Source organism: Salmo salar, chromosome 17 (genome assembly GCF_965601325.2).
Source record: "Salmo salar chromosome 17, fSalSal1, whole genome shotgun sequence".
NCBI classification, from domain to species: domain Eukaryota; kingdom Metazoa; phylum Chordata; class Actinopteri; order Salmoniformes; family Salmonidae; genus Salmo; species Salmo salar.
The window spans coordinates 74237832-74255008 of NC_138307.1; the positions used below are offsets into that span (position 1 = coordinate 74237832).

A 17177-nucleotide genomic window follows, 5' to 3' on the forward strand; every position below is an offset into this window, starting at 1 on the left:
CAGACAAACATTGGCAGTAGTATGGCCTTACTGAAGAGCTCAGTCACTTTCAACGTGGCATCGTCATAGGATGCCACCTTTACAACAAGTCAGTTGATAAAATTTCTGCCCTTCTAGAGCTGCCTCGGTCAACTGTAAGTGCTGTTATTGTGAAGTGGAAACATCTAGGTGCAACAACGGCTCAGCTGCGAAGTGGTAGGCCACACAAGCTCAAGGAACGGGACCGCCGAGTGCTTAAGCGCGTAGCACGTAAAAACGTCTGACCTTGGTTGCAACACTTACTACTGAGTGCCAAACTGTCTCTGGAAGCAACATCAGCACAAGAACTGTTAGTGGGGAGCTTCATGAATTGGGTTTCCATGGCCGAGCAGCCAGACACAAGCCTGAGCTCACCATAAGCAATGCCAAGCGACAGCTGGAGTGGTATAAACCTCGCCGCCATTGGACTCTGGAGCAGTGGAAACGCATTCTCTGGAGTGATGAATCACGCTTCACCAACTGGGAGTCCGACGGACAAATCTGCTACCTGCCCGAATGCATAGTGCCAACTGTAAAGTTTGGTGGAGGAGGAATAATGGTCTGGGGGTGTTTTTCATGGTTCGGACTAGGCCCCTTAGTTCCAGTGAAGGGAAATCTTAATGCTACAGCATACAATTATATTGTTGACTATTCTGTGCTATTTAATCAGACAGTTTCCCCCTGTCTCCCCTTACTGATAGAGGAGCTATTTAATCAGACAGTTTCCCCCTGTCTCCCCTTACTGATAGAGGAGCTATTTAATCAGACAGTTTCCCCCTGTCTCTCCTTACTAATAGAGGAGCTATTTCATCAGACAGTTTCTCATTGTCTCCCCTTACTAATAGATACTCTATTTAATCAGACAGTTTCTCCCTGTCTCTCCTTACTAATAGATACTCTATTTAATCAGACAGTTTCCCCCTGTCTCTCCTTACTAATAGATACTCTATTTAATCAGACAGTTTCTCCTTGTCTCTCCTTACTAATAGATACTCTATTTAATCAGACAGTTTCTCCCTGTCTCTCCTTACTAATAGATACTCTATTTAATCAGACAGTTTCTCCCTGTCTCTCCTTACTAATAGAGGAGCTATTTAATCAGACAGTTTCTCCCTGTCTCTCCTTAGTAATAGAGGAGCTATTTAATCAGACAGTTTCCCCCTGTCTCCCCTTACTGATAGAGGAGCTATTTAATCAGACAGTTTCCCCCTGTCTCTCCTTACTAATAGAGGAGCTATTTCATCAGACAGTTTCTCATTGTCTCCCCTTACTAATAGATACTCTATTTAATCAGACAGTTTCTCCCTGTCTCTCCTTACTAATAGATACTCTATTTAATCAGACAGTTTCCCCCTGTCTCTCCTTACTAATAGATACTCTATTTAATCAGACAGTTTCTCCTTGTCTCTCCTTACTAATAGATACTCTATTTAATCAGACAGTTTCTCCCTGTCTCTCCTTACTAATAGATACTCTATTTAATCAGACAGTTTCTCCCTGTCTCTCCTTACTAATAGAGGAGCTATTTAATCAGACAGTTTCTCCCTGTCTCTCCTTACTAATAGAGGAGCTATTTAATCAGACAGTTTCCCCCTGTCTCCCCTTACTAATAGAGGAGCTATTTAATCAGACAGTTTCTCCCTGTCTCTCCTTACTAATAGATACTCTATTTAATCAGACAGTTTCCCCCTGTCTCCCCTTACTAATAGAGGAGCTATTTAATCAGACAGTTTCTCCCTGTCTCTCCTTACTAATAGAGGAGCTATTTAATCAGACAGTTTCCCCCTGTCTCCCCTTACTAATAGAGGAGCTATTTAATCAGACAGTTTCCCCCTGTCTCTCCTTACTAATAGAGGAGCTATTTAATCAGACAGTTTCCCCCTGCCTCCCCTTACTAATAGAGGAGCTATTTTATTTATATATATATATATATATATATATATATATATACTGCTCAAAAAAATAAAGGGAACACTAAAACAACACATCCTAGATCTGAATGAATGAAATAATCTTATTAAATACTTTTTTCTTTACATAGTTGAATGTGCTGACAACAAAATCACACAAAAATAATCAATGGAAATCCAATTTATCAACCCATGGAGGTCTGGATTTGGAGTCACTCAAAATGAAAGTGGAAAACCACACTACAGGCTCATCCAACTTTGATGTAATGTCCTTAAAACAAGTCAAAATGAGGCTCAGTAGTGTGTGTGGCCTCCACGTGCCTGTATGACCTCCCTACAACGCCTGGGCATGCTCCTGATGAGGTGGCGGATGGTCTCCTGAGGGATCTCCTCCCAGACCTGGACTAAAGCATCCGCCAACTCCTGAACAGTCTGTGGTGCAACGTGGCGTTGGTGGATGGAGCGAGACATGATGTCCCAGATGTGCTCAATTGGATTCAGGTCTGGGGAACGGGCAGGCCAGTCCATAGCATCAATGCCTTCCTCTTGCAGGAACTGCTGACACACTCCAGCCACATGAGGTCTAGCATTGTTTGCATTTGGAGGAACCCAGGGCCAACCGCACCAGCATATGGTCTCACAAGGGGTCTGAGGATCTCATCTCGGTACCTAATGGCAGTCAGGCTACCTCTGGCGAGCACATGGAGGGCTGTGCGGCCCCCCAAAGAAATGCCACCCCACACCATGACTGACCCACTGCCAAACCGGTCATGCTGGAGGATGTTGCAGGCAGCAGAACGTTCTCCACGGCGTCTCCAGACTCTGTCACGGCTGTCACATGTGCTCAGTGTGAACCTGCTTTCATCTGTGAAGAGCACAGGGCGCCAGTGGCGAATTTGCCAATCTTGGTGTTCTCTGGCAAATGCCAAACGTCCTGCACGGTGTTGGGCTGTAAGCACAACCCCCACCTGTGGACGTCGGGCCCTCATACCACCCTCATGGAGTCTGTTTCTGACTGTTTGAGCAGACACATGCACATTTGTGGCCTGCTGGAGGTCATTTTGCAGGGCTCTGGCAGTGCTCCTCCTGCTCCTCCTTGCACAAAGGTGGAGGTAGTGGTCCTGCTGCTGGGTTGTTGCCCTCCTACGGCCTCCACATCTCCTGATGTACTGGCCTGTCTCCTGGTAGCGCCTCCATGCTCTGGACACTACGCTGACAGACACAGCAAACCTTCTTGCCACAGCTTGCATTGATGTGCCATCCTGGATGAGCTGCACTACCTGAGCCACTTGTGTGGGTTGTAGACTGCGTCTCATGCTACCACTAGAGTGAATGCACCGCCAGAATTCAAAAGTGACCAAAACATCAGCCAGGAAGCATAAGAACTGAGATGTGGTCTGTGGTCACCACCTGCCGAACCACTCCTTTATTGGGGGTGTCTTGCTAATTGCCTATAATTTCCACCTGTTGTCTATTCCAGTTGCACAACAGCATGTGAAATGTATTGTCAATCAGTGTTGCTTCCTAAGTGGACAGTTTGATTTCACAGAAGTGTGATTGACTTGGAGTTACATTGTGTTGTTTAAGTGTTCCCTTTATTTTTTTGAGCAGTGTATATTATTTATGAATTTTCAGTTTTACAACCGTACAGATAATGACAGCAAACAATACATTGAGAATACCCCCCACCCCTCAACTGAATTTTTTAAAATAATAAAAATAATTACTGTGGATGAGGGTTGGTTGTGTGTTGTGTTTCCCATTATCATGTGAAAGATACGCGATAAAGAACTGCCATATCCTAACAAATGTATTAGATCTGCCAGAGATATCATGCCGAATCCTTTCTATATGTAGCAAGCTGGTGACTGGTGGTTTTAAAACAGGTACTGTCTCCTTATTCCAAAGGCTTAAAATGTTTATTTTTGCAATAACCATGCCATATTGTACAGTCTTCTGTTCCCAGTGGGTTAAAGTCGTTCGATGCTGTGACCTGCCTAAAACTGCGGTGTCCGGGGCTGGTTTGAGGTTACAGCTGTATACTTCTGAGAAACACTTAAAAATATCCTGCCAGAATGTGTGCAATTTGAGGCATGACCAATTTGGGGCATGACCAAAAAAGGTGACCCAGGGTACCCTCTGCAATTTGGGGTAGAACGAGTATAATTTGTTACAAGAATAGTCTAGTCTGTGAATCACTTTGTATTGAATAAATTGGTGTAAGGAGTTTATTGAGCACAAGTGAATATCTCAGCTTAACGGTCATCAGTAATCTCCATACCAAGGTCTTCCTCCCAGGTCTCCTTCAAATGTTGTGTGGATACAGAGTAATATGCTGTAAAGTGATCTACAAATCTGGAGATCAAACTCTTGGAGCCAGGGGTGAGGTTCATGAAAATATACAATTCGCGGGCAGGTGTAATTGCCTCAAAATGTGGTATATTTAAGCGAACGTAGTTTCTTATCTTTAGATATCGGAACAAGTTAGATGTGGGGAGATCGTAAATTTCCCTCAACTGTGCGAATGTGGCAAAAATATTATTGATGTAAAGGTCTACAATAGTAGTAATGCCCTTTCTCTTCCAGCATAAAAAAGTGTTGTCAGTGTAGGTTCCGTCCCTCTCTTCGCCCAACCCGGGCTCGAACCAGGGACCCTTGCACACATCAACAACTGACACCCCACGAAGCATCGTTACCCATCGCGCCACAAAAACCGTGGCTCTTGCAACGTAAGGGGAAACCCTACTTCAAGTCTCAGAGCGAGTGACGTCACTGATTGAAATGCTATTAGCGCGCACCACCGCTAACTAACTAGCCATTTCACATCGGTTACATCAGTTAGTGAGGTGGGAAAGCATGGTTATGGCAAATAGGAGTACAAACAGAGGTCTCCGGGAGACGAAATGTTTTTCTTATTTGATACCAAATGTTTTATGATTTTTTTTGCATAAAGTTATTGCCAGTAATACATGTAGGGGATTTAGTTGATGAAAAGAGAAGTGCTGGAAGAGAGGTGTTGTGTATATCTTGTTCAATAGCGAGCCATGAAGGGGTGGAGGGATCCACCACGCCAGTGTATGCATCCTGCCAATAAACCAGTGCTCTAGCATTTGCTGCCCAATAATAATGCTGAAAATTTGGCAGGCCCTAATTCTTTGGGCTTGATTATGTTTTTTTTTTTATAGATGCGGTGAACTTTGTATTCCCACACAAAAGGCAAGTTAATAGAATCCAAGGATTTGAAAAAAGCTTTACTTAAAAATATAGGCAGATTCTGAAAGAGATACAGGAATCTGGGGAGTGTAACCATTTTAATAACACGGCCTATCATAGATAGAGGCAACACTCTCCAGATCTCAATATTGCGCTTCAACTTCTCTATCATGTTGAGGTAGTTCAATTTATAAATCAATTTAGGGTCCTTGAGGATGCCAACCTCTTGTCACCCCTTTGACTCCTGTGACTTTAAAAGGTATATGTTTAAGGAACTCTGGGTTTAAGTCACCTTTAAGAGGCATGAATTCGCTTTTATCCCAGTTTATGGTGTACCCAGAGATTTCTCCAAATGATTCGATGAGCTCCAACAGCGGTGGAAGTGACTCTTCAGGGCGTGAGACGAACAAGATGATGTCATCCTTATAGAGCAAGATGCGGTGATCAACCTTGCCTATGTTTATATATATATATACACAAAAAAAGGTAGGCCTATCTGTTTGACAGACGCAATTATGCTGTCCGTAGATTTATCGGTATAGCCAAATCCTCCAATACTGTCACCATGCACTCCTTAAATACCTCAGTGTCTGGGAAGGGCTTGTTGGATTTGGTTAAAACCAGGGCTCAAATTGAGTGAGGGTATGCAATACCCATTGTTAAAGAAAATGGCAAAAAGTTAGCTTTATATTTTTTATAAATTAATAAAAAGTATTCAGATAATATAAAAGTTCTATAATAATACTTAACTCCGTGATGCCTTATGCTAGAACAAGCTTTAAAATGACCTCAAAAGACGTGATTGATGCATATGGGGGATATATTGATTAGTCTATGACATCCTTAAGCTGAGCCGAGACCTTCGACGATACAAAAAATTGACTTTGCTATTCTATTCCTATTAATTGAGCTTTTCACTTTCTGAAAAGAGAATATGTTTAAATCCAGGCAGCTTTTACGGAAGCAATTATGTTGAGTAGCCAGCTGTTTAAGCTTACATTTTTCTACATCGGTCGAGCCTCTGTCTGGGTGGAAAGGTAACTTTTGAAACTGCCATGCTTAGATTCATAAGGATGTCTAATATTTCATGATTTGCAAACAAGAACCTCTGATTTGACATTGAAATATGGTAAGAATATCTATTTCTCTGTCCATTCTTCCCTGAAACCTCTATATTTATTATCCACCTTTCTTTTGAAACTTTTTCAGAACCTTTTCGAAGCTGTTTTTCCCCAATCAGCGCACATCAGTGTAATCAGCTAGAACATATTAGGGTATGTTATTGACATTGAACTGATTTTTAGCCTAGTAACCAGATGTCTTAAACATTGTTTAATTTGTAGTGTAGACATGAATGGGGCCGCTATTATGTTCTATTCTACCGACTATTAGCTGAGAAAACGTATTGCCGACCCCTGAAATACACCATTCTAAACTCAGCAAAAAAATAAACGTCCGTTTTTCAGGACCCTGTCTTTCAAAGATAATTCGTAAAAATCAAAATAACTTCACAGATCTTCATTGTAAAGGGTTTAAACATGCTTGTTCAATGAACCATAAACAATTAATGAACATGCACCTGTGGAAGGGTCGTTAACCTGTTATGGATAGGGGGCAGTATTTTCACGGCAGGATAAAAAACATACCCGATTTAATCTGATTATTACTCCTGCCCAGAAACTAGAATATGCATATAATTATTAGCTTTGGATAGAAAACACTCCAAAGTTTCTAAAACTGTTTGAATGGTGTCTGTGAGTATAACAGAACTCATTTGGCAGGCCAAAACCTGAGAAGATTCTGTACAGGAAGTACCCTGTCTGACCATTTCTTGGCCTTCTTGATCATCTCTATCCAAAACAGGGGATCTCTGCTGTTACGTGACACTTCCTACGGCTCCCATAGGCTCTCAGAAGGCGGCAAAAAGCTGAATGATGTCTTTGCAGGCCCTGGCTGAAAAATATTAGCGCATTTTGATAGTGGTCGATCAGAGAACAGAGACTGGAGGCGCGTGCACGAGGCGACTCCATGTTTTTTATTCTTTCGTCTTTCAACGAAAACAACGACTCCCGGTCGGAATATTATCGCTTTTTTACGAGAAAAATAGCATACAAATTGATTTTAAACAGCGGTTGACATGCTTCGAAGTAGGGTAATGGAATATTTAGAAATGTTTTGTCACGAAATGCGTCGGGCGCGTAACCCTTCGTCACCCTTGGATAGTGTCTTGAACGCACGAACAAAACGCCGCTATTTGGATATAACTATGGATTATTTTGAACCAAACCAACATTTGTTATTGAAGTAGGGGTCCTGGGAGTGCATTCTGATGAAGAACAGCAAAGGTAATCACATTTTTCTTATAGTAAATCTGAGTTTGGTGAGGGTCAAACTTGGTGGGTGTCAAAATAGCTAGCCTGTGATGGCGTGCTATCTACTCAGAATATTGCAAAATGTGCTTTCACCGAAAAGCTATTTTAAAATCGGACACCTCGATTGCATAAAGGAGTTCTGTATCTATAATTCTTAAAATAATTGTTATGCTTTTTGTGAACGTTTATCGTGAGTAATTTAGTAAATTCACCGGAAGTGTTCGGTGGGAATGCTAGTTCTGAACGTCACATGCTAATGTAAAAAGCTGTTTTTTGATGTAAATATGAACTTGATTGAACAAAACATGCATGTATTGTATAACATAATGTCCTAGGCGTGTCATCTGATGAAGATCATCAAAGGTTAGTGCTGCATTTAGCTGTGGTTTTGTTTTTTGTGACATTATATGCTAGCTTGAAAAATGGGTGTCTGATTATTTCTGGCTGGGTACTCTGCTGACATAATCTAATGTTTTGCTTTCGCTGTAAAGCCTTTTTGAAATCGGACAGTGTGGTTAGATAAAGGAGAGTCTTGTCTTTAAAATGGTGTAAAATAGTCATATGTTAGAAAAATTGAAGTTTTAGGATTTTTGAGGAATTTGTAATTCGCGCCACGCCTATCATTGGATATTGGAGTAGGTGTTCCGCTAGCGGAACGTCTAGATGTAAGAGGTTTTAAGACACTAACATCTTACAGATGGTAGGCAATTAAGGCCACAGTTATGAAAACCTAGGACACTAAAGAGGCCTTTCTACTGACTCTGAAAAACACCAAAAGAAAGATTCCTAGGCTCCCTGCTCATCTGCGTGAATGTGCCTTAGGCATGCTGCAAGGAGGTATGAGGACTGCAGATGTGGCCAGGGCAATAAATTGCAATGTCCGTACTGTGAGATGCCTAAGACAGCGCTACAGGGAGACAGGACGGACAGCTGATCGTCCTCGCAGTGGCAGACCACGTGTAACAACACCTGCACAGGATCGGTGCATCCGAACATCACACCTGCGGGATAGGTACAGGATGGCAACAACAACTGCCCGAGTTACACCAGGAACGCACAATCCCTCCATCAGTGCTCAGACTGTCCGCAATAGGCTAAGAGAGGCTCGACTGAGGGCTTGTAGACCTATTGTAAGGCAGGTCCTCACCAGACATCACCGGCAACAACGTCGCCTATGGGCACAAACCCACCGTCGCTGGACCAGACAGGACTGGCAAAAGTGCTCTTCACTGACAAGTCGCGGTTTTGTCTCACCAGGGGTGATGGTCGGATTTGTGTTTATCGTCGAAGGAATGAGTGTTACACCGAGGCCTGTACTCGTTGCGGGATAGATTTGAAGGTGGAGGGTCCATCATGGTCTGGGGCGGTGTGTCATAGCATCATTGGACTGAGCTCGTTGTCATTGCAGGCAATCTCAACGCTGTGCGTTACAGGGAAGACATCCTCCTCCCTCGTGTGGTACCCTTCCTGCAGGCTCATCCTGACATGACCCTCCAGCATGACAATGCCACCAGCCATACTGCTCGTTCTGTGCGTGATTTCCTGCAAGACAGGAATGTCGGCCTTCTGCCATGGCCAGCGAACAGCCCAGATCTCTATCCCATTGAGCACATCTGGGACCTGTTGGATCGGAGGGTGAGGGCTAGGGCCATTCCCCCCAGAAATGTCCGGGAACATGCAGGTGCCTTGGTGGAAGAGTGGGGTAACATCGCACAGCAAGAACTGGCAAATCTGGTGCAGTCCATGAGGAGGAGTTGCACTGCAGTACTTAATGCAGCTGGTGGCCACACCAGATACTGACTGTTTCTTTTGATTTTGACCCCCCTTTCGTTCAGGGACACATTATTACATTTCTGTTAGTCACATGTCTGTGGAATTTGTTCAGTTTATGTCTCAGTTGTTGAATCTTATGTTCATACAAATATTTACACATGTTAAGTTTGCTGAAAATAAACACAGTTGACAATGAGAGGACGTTTCTTTTCTTGCTGAGTTTAGTTTCGGGGATAGGATGGGGGTGGCAATTTTTTGTCTTGCCTAGGGCAGCAGAACGTCCAGACCCGGTCCTGTTAGGCTCATACATAGGAGGTTCCATACCAGGAAGAAATTACATCTACTTTCAATCCTGGTCATAACTGTTCATTATTAACTCTTTGTTGTGTAAATATTTAAACCCATGTCAGATTCTTATTGAGAGAGTTTGTCAAGAGCTAGGATGTTTGAAAGTTAGTGTACTGTCTCTGAATGAACCCCCTGGTTTGGGCTTGGCCACACAAGACTGGATTGCACTGATGTAGCCTACTTGTTACAAAGCCTGAGGAATCAACTTCTTCCGTTCTTTCTCCCAGTGTGTGGGTATCAACTGACCATGATGACATTGAGAAGGTAGCGAAGGCATGGGGAGCTCAGGTTCACTGCAGGAGCCCAGAGGTGTCCAAAGACTGCTCCAGCTCGACACCATCCAGGAATTCGCCTGATGAAACCCAGGTAGGGGGACAATCTCAATTGTATTTCCTTGATTCCTCATGTCCTCTCTCCTTGCCTTCTTCTCAAAACACATTAGAGGAGGAGATCTGAGTGGAGGAACCTCAGATCTTCTGCTCCAATGTGCTTTGAGAAGGAGCCAAGGAGAGAGGCATGAAGAATCAAATAAATAAAATTGAGATTCACTCTATGACATAGCAACAGGGAAGTATCAACGTTGGTTATAACTTATTGTGACAGAACCACACCCTCTTTGACGCTTCACTATCTTTGTTAGGACTCTTTGGCAGCGCTTTGTTATAGATGTCAGCCGTTAATGGAATATATGCAGAAATTGTTTAGCCACTAGCTTGACTAAGGCTCTGGGACGGCATGTATCAAGCTTCTCAGAGTAGGAATACTGATCTAGGATCAGGTCCCCCCTGTCCATGTAGTCTTATTCATTGTGATCTATGAGGCAAAACAAATCCAAAATCAGCACTCCAACTGTGAGACACTTGAAACATTCGACCTCCAGGGCTGCAGTGCCTGCGGCTGGTTTGCCTTCCTGCCTTTTAATCAGAGCCTGAGAACACCTGGCTAGGAAACCAGGTGTGTGGTCTGACTCACCACTCTCCAGCCAATCAGTGACAGTTATTGTCTAGCAGGGAGAAACAACAACAGCTGGAGTGTGGAGCTGGAGGCCCTGAGTTGTGCACCCCTGATCTTGCTCACATGATCACATGATAATGCTCACATGCTGTTTTCTTTTACTTCAATTTCTAATACCATAACCCTAATCCCAACCCTAGGAAAGTGTTGCATATCAATCAGTCAATCAATCACATTAATTTATAAAGCCCTTTTTACATCAGCAGATGTCACAAAGTGCTTATACAGAAACCCAGCCTAAAACCCAAAAGAGTAAGCAATGCAGATGTAGAAGCACGTCTGGTATTAACAGAGTTTCAGGTGGTAGATTGTTGATAGAGTGAGAGCGGCTATAGTCAATCCATGAATAGGGGGCTATCCAAATGAAGTGGGACCTACTCCATAGATACAGATGTCAACAGTAACCATGTAGATTTATTCATGTCATATCATATGTGGCTACCTGATTAAATAATGGATAAATCAAATATATTTTGTGTTGTGTTGTCCTCCTCCAGAGGTGGATGTGATCTGTCACATCCAGGCCACGTCTCCCTGCCTGCACCCCTTCCACCTGAAGGAGGCCCTGGAGATGATCACTAAGCAGGGCTTCACGTCCGTCTTCTCTGTGGTCCGACAACACCACTTCCGCTGGCAGGAGGTGAAGAAAGGAGGTACGGTATAGCCATGTGTTATGTTTAGGACCGTACACTTATTATCAGTTAGTTAACTGGAGAGGTTCCAACAAACTTAATGTACAGGTCTGTCAGGAGATCTGAAGGGTCAGTCCCTTCACTTGTCCTTTAAACTGCTGCACAAGTTTCCTAAGCATGACTAAGCAGACACAGATACAAGGAATGAGTATCAGGGTGAGAGAGGCTATTATCTTGTATCTAGTTCCTCTTCTGCTTGACCCGCACCCTGTGAACAAACCATAAGCACATCACAACTTAATGACACAAAACAACAATTCTCATTGTCAGACAGTTTACAGAACATGCCAACCTTGAGAAAGAACACAATGTGTACAGCATATAACATTTTCCACTACACTGCCTGAGGAAAAACTGTCCCTCACTTTATAAGTAGGGTCAGGAGTTTGGCCTGACCATGTGACCAGAGGCAGGAAAACTCTAGTGCCCTTGATGTTTTCGTGTTTGAAAATTCCTACCCATCATACCTTGTTGTAAGATGCTAATGCTCAATGATAATGAATTGTGTTTATAAGAGCGTCTGCTAAATGACTAACATGTAAATGTGAATACAGTGCCTTTCACAAGCACATTACATGGACGTAACTCCATCCACCACCAATCACTGTGTATCACAATAGAGAGATGAGGGGTGAGTTTTTCTCCTGACCAGGAAGTAGTCTGGTTTCTAGTTATGACCTATAACATTGATTATGTGTTCTCTCTCCTGTTCAGGTAGTGTAGCCACCCAGCCTCTGAACTTAGACCCGTCTAACAGGCCCCGGAGACAGGACTGGGATGGAGAGCTGTGTGAGAACGGATCTTTCTACATTTATACCAGAGCGACGACAGAGAGAGGCCTGCAGGTAACTGGCACAATACCCCATCAGGGCCCATAGTCACAAAGCGTTTCAGGATAGGAGTACTAGTCTAGGATCAGGTTTCCCTTTTCAATCATTATGAATACGTCTATATGGACAGGGAGGACCTGACCCTAGATCAGCAGCCCTAACAGGCCCTGATGTGTATGTCTGTTGCTGGTGGTGAACCCTATTCCCCTCAGGGGATCAATAAAGTGTATTCATTCAGTGGATCTGAGCCTGACTAGAAACAACATACACACTGAGAGATGGACTGATCTGTGATACTACTAGATATTCTATTGTCAACTGGTGTTGTGACTGCTAATAGAAATGCCCTTTGTGTTGTTGTCCTTCTCAGGGGGGGAAGTGGGCTTACTATGAGATGCTGCCAGAGTACAGTGTGGATATTGATGTGGATATCGACTGGCCCGTGGCAGAACAGAGAGTACTGAGGTAGTCTGAAATCACTGACCACTGCTGTAACACAGAGGAGTGGTTGTCCAAATGTATTTCCCTGTGTGTGTTGTTCCTCTCCAGGTTTGGTTACTTTGGTCTGGACAAGCCTGAGATGTATTTCCCTGTGTGTTGTTCCTCTCCAGGTTTGGTTACTTTGGTCTGGACAAGCCTGAGGTGTATTTCCCTGTGTGTGTTGTTCCTCTCCAGGTTTGGTTACTTTGGTCTGGACAAGCCTGAGGTGTATTTCCCTGTGTGTTGTTTCTCTCCAGGTTTGGTTACTTTGGTCTGGACAAGCCTGAGATGTATTTCCCTGTGTGTTGTTTCTCTCCAGGTTTGGTTACTTTGGTCTGGACAAGCCTGAGGTGTATTTCCCTGTGTGTGTTGTTTCTCTCCAGGTTTGGTTACTTTGGTCTGGACAAGCCTGAGGTGTATTTCCCTGTGTGTGTTGTTTCTCTCCAGGTTTGGTTACTTTGGTCTGGACAAGCCTGAGGTGTATTTCCCTGTGTGTTGTTTCTCTCCAGGTTTGGTTACTTTGGTCTGGACAAGCCTGAGGTGTATTTCCCTATGTGTTGTTTCTCTCCAGGTTTGGTTACTTTGGTCTGGACAAGCCTGAGGTGTATTTCCCTGTGTGTGTTGTACCTCTCCAGGTTTGGTTACTTTGGTCTGGACAAGCCTGAGATGTATTTCCCTGTGTGTGTTGTACCTCTCCAGGTTTGGTTACTTTGGTCTGGACAAGCCTGAGGTGTATTTCCCTGTGTGTTGTTTCTCTCCAGGTTTGGTTACTTTGGTCTGGACAAGCCTGAGATGTATTTCCCTGTGTGTGTTGTTTCTCTCCAGGTTTGGTTACTTTGGTCTGGACAAGCCTGAGATGTATTTCCCTGTGTGTGTTGTTTCTCTCCAGGTTTGGTTACTTTGGTCTGGACAAGCCTGAGATGTATTTCCCTGTGTGTGTTGTTTCTCTCCAGGTTTGGTTACTTTGGTCTGGACAAGCCTGAGGTGTATTTCCCTGTGTGTGTTGTTTCTCTCCAGGTTTGGTTACTTTGGTCTGGACAAGCCTGAGGTGTATTTCCCTGTGTGTTGTTTCTCTCCAGGTTTGGTTACTTTGGTCTGGACAAGCCTGAGGTGTATTTCCCTGTGTGTGTTGTTTCTCTCCAGGTTTGGTTACTTTGGCCTGGACAAGCCTGAGATGTATTTCTCTGTGAGAGAGAATACAGTAGACGGTTTGTGTCAGAAAGTGATTGATGACCTATTTGATGTGTCACGTGGTTATGCCCATTTATGTACATCCGGTCCTGATGTTCTCACGCTATCGAGTGAGTGCTTATGTAACCTGAAAGTGCATCTGTTTAGGGTAAAGCATGTGTTTGCAATAAAGCTGTCCTGGTGATTGATGTGTAGTGACCTTGTTGAACTGTGGAATGTGTTTGAACATTTGAAAGAGTAGGGCAATGTTGTAGTGAGCTTGTTTAGTGTTTAGTGATCTTGTATATGAAGCAGTAATTTCCGGGGGGTAGGGGGGGGGGGGGGGTAGGTATTGGTCAGTATAAGTAAAGAGTTGTGAACACTATGAGAGACAAGAAACCTCGAGAGATAAACCACAGAAGACTCTAAAGGAGAAAGAAATAAAACATGTCTCCTAGACTAATTGTCGGTGTATTGTGTCCTTCGTGTCATGAACACAATGACAAAACCATCGAAGCCATTCTTTGTGAGGCCCCTGATTGTTTTAATGGTGTGGATATCAGTGATGGACATATGGGTTACATTCTCCAACCGGACGATTCAACGGTGAAGATTTTCACAAACGGCTGCCTCAACACCCCTTTCAACCAAAAACAGGGAGTTTTTCTCATGCGTTGTGGATGAGAGAATGGCTTAAGATACGGCTGGCTCTATGTCAGATCGAACAGGCCTTCCGTGGAACATCCCTCCCAGGGTACGCATTGGAAGAGGAAGTCTGCGGGCGAAATGATTTGAAAGCCATAAGAACCTCTTCAGTGGCATATAGTCCGGACTCCAAAGTGGCAATTTTAGGTTGTGCCGAATTCAATAGTTTAAATGCCACCAAATCACTTAATTCGTATGTATTTTCAAAAGCCTGCACAGATGTCAACTATTTTGTGCCTGTCTTTAGCTTTAGGTGGGGAGATTACCTTAAAGTCCTTGAAATGATGAAACATGTGGAAACTCTTTTCCAACATCGTGAACATTTGCGTCAATGGGCGCTTCTGTCTTCAAGGCATAACATGGGCCTAAAGGCAAGAAGGTTGATATATAATGGAAAAGAAAACATACGAAACCTGGAAGGCGCTGGAGATCAAGGGGGGAAGAGACAGTGTCTGAACCGGTGACATCTTGACGATGGGGATTTAGAGACGGATGGTGGTGTTGGTTTACAATAGATAATACCCAAGGCCTTTTTCTCTAAGAAAGGAATTACAATCAATCACGCCATCCTCTTTTTGAAAGGGTAATTGTACTCTTTAAGATGGGCCCTTTACTTATGACTTAAACATATCCATTACACCCCCTTTAATAACCTTTTAACGCACTGGGCTAAATCAGGGGCACACAGAGTGGTAGTCTTCAACAAATCTGCTGTGAAACAAAAGTGTACACCTCATACACATGTTTATGGACTTAAAAAAGAAGACAACAGTAACATGTCAGATATAGTTTAAATGTATTCATTGTTGATTTTGCACCCCAATATGCCACTTTAAATACATCACAGAAGACGGAAGTGTAACAAAATGCCTATTGTGATTATTGAGATGTACACTGAGATGCTCAGTTGGTCAATATTCCCCTCCAGTGATTCCCCAAAATCTTGTCAACATGGGACCCAAAAATGGAGCAGATGTCTTATACCAACCTATCTTTATAGACATGTATACATAACAAGGCCTAGGAGGCCCTATAGTGTTCAAAGATCTCTACAAAATGTCACATCTTTTAAGCATTTTTATTTTCATGCATATAACTTGTCAAAAAAAAAAATGTATGACCAAATTCACATTCTTTAGTGTAGACATCAATATTTTTATGATTTCAGGACTGTTTGATTGTAGATCCCTGAATGGTCAAAAACCTCTTCAAATAGAAGTCTAACAGCTAGGCCCTCTTTCACTCTCATTATGTCACAAGCGGACAGGCTCCCAGAGGCAGGGCCATCAAATGCCTGAGCTCACTCAACTGCCGCTCCCCTCTCCAACAGCCATCAGCCCAGAACAGCATGAAGACAGAACAGCTAAAATATAATCTGGGAATCCTTCCTTCCTCATGGAGCTTTTTGAAGGTGAGTTGAATATTCAATGTGATATATGTATATAGATATTATTTAAGAATGATATGTCTTAATTGTTTTCCTTGACATGTATGTTTTTTTTTTAAATGAAGGCTATTTATCCATTGAACAGTAGCCATTGTTTTTATTCATACTGTTTGTAAACAATAGCTGTGATAACTTTATGTAATAGATCCCCTCTTGCTCTCTTTCTCGCTCAGGCTATGAAAAAGACATGACATTGACTCCTGATTGTTGATCTTTTTCCCACTCTACAGCCACCCTGGTTATTATATGACCCTGTTGGTCATCTACGAAGGTTGGAACATCTTGAATAACAATAAGGGGCACATGTACTCTTAAATGTCCACTCAGCACAACCCTTGGAGCATGGTTCCTCTCTAGTTTTAATCCTAGGTTTCTGACTTCTAGGGAGTGTTTCCTAGATGCTGTGCTTTGGCATATGCATTGATGGGTCTTAGATTTTTAGACTGGGTAACTGTAAAACACTTTGGGACAACTGCTGATGCAAAAAAGGGATTTTAATGAGGGAAATAAGTATTTGACCCCTCTGCAAAACATGACTTAGTACTTGGTGGCAAAACCCTTATTGGCAATCACAGAGGTCAGACGTTTCTTGTAGTTGGCCACCAGGTTTGCACACATCTCAGGAGGGATTTTGTCCCACTCCTCTTTGCAGATCTTCTCCAAGTCATTAAGGTTTCGAGGCTGACGTTTGGCAACTCGAACCTTCAGCACCCTCCACCGATTTCCTATGGGATTAAGGTCTGGAGACTGGCTAGGCCAAATCAAAATCACATTTATTTATATAGCCCTTCTTACATCAGCTGATATCTCAAAGTGCTGTACAGAAACCCAGCCTAAAACCCCAAACAGCAAGCAATGCAGGTGTAGAAGCACAGTGGCTAGGAAAAACTCCCTAGAAAGGCCAAAACCTAGGAAGAAACCTAGAGAGGAACCAGGCTATGAGGGGTGGCCAGTCCTCTTCTGGCTGTGCCGGGTGGAGATTATAACAGCACATGGCCAAGATGTTCAAATGTTCATAAATGACCAGCATGGTCAAATAATAATATTCACAGCTGTCGAGGGTGTAACAAGTCAGCACCTCAAGAGTAAATGTCAGTTGGCTTTTCATAGCCGATCATTGAGAGTATCTCTACCGCTCCTGCTGTCTCTAGAGAGTTGAAAACAGCAGGTCTGGGACAGGTAGCATGTCCGGTGAACAGGTCAGG

At 43.3% G+C, this 17177-nt stretch overlaps 1 protein-coding gene across 1 annotated transcript; it reads left to right on the top strand.

Annotated features, from left to right (window-relative positions):
- The first annotated feature begins 7906 nt into the window (after positions 1 to 7906).
- On the top strand, positions 7907 to 14151 carry LOC106597166 (N-acylneuraminate cytidylyltransferase-like). The gene is made up of 5 exons (XM_082964101.1): positions 7907 to 10000; positions 11146 to 11301; positions 12055 to 12185; positions 12541 to 12635; positions 12720 to 14151. The coding sequence occupies exons 2-5, from the start codon at positions 11220 to 11222 to the stop codon at positions 12997 to 12999; spliced, it is 588 nt and encodes a 195-aa protein (XP_082820227.1). The 5' UTR covers positions 7907 to 10000; positions 11146 to 11219; the 3' UTR covers positions 13000 to 14151.
- The last annotated feature ends 3026 nt before the right edge of the window (positions 14152 to 17177 follow it).

What these genes read in the sequence shown, in the direction of transcription:
- LOC106597166 (XM_082964101.1), top strand. Translation starts at nt 11,220, where the DNA reads ATGATCACTAAGCAGGGCTTCACGTCCGTCTTCTCTGTGGTCCGACAA. An exon ending in GCAGGAGGTGAAGAAAGGAG is followed by an intron (nt 11,302 to 12,054) that starts GTACGGTATAGC and finishes TCTCCTGTTCAG; the next exon opens with GTAGTGTAGCCACCCAGCCT. An exon ending in CGACAGAGAGAGGCCTGCAG is followed by an intron (nt 12,186 to 12,540) that starts GTAACTGGCACA and finishes TGTCCTTCTCAG; the next exon opens with GGGGGGAAGTGGGCTTACTA.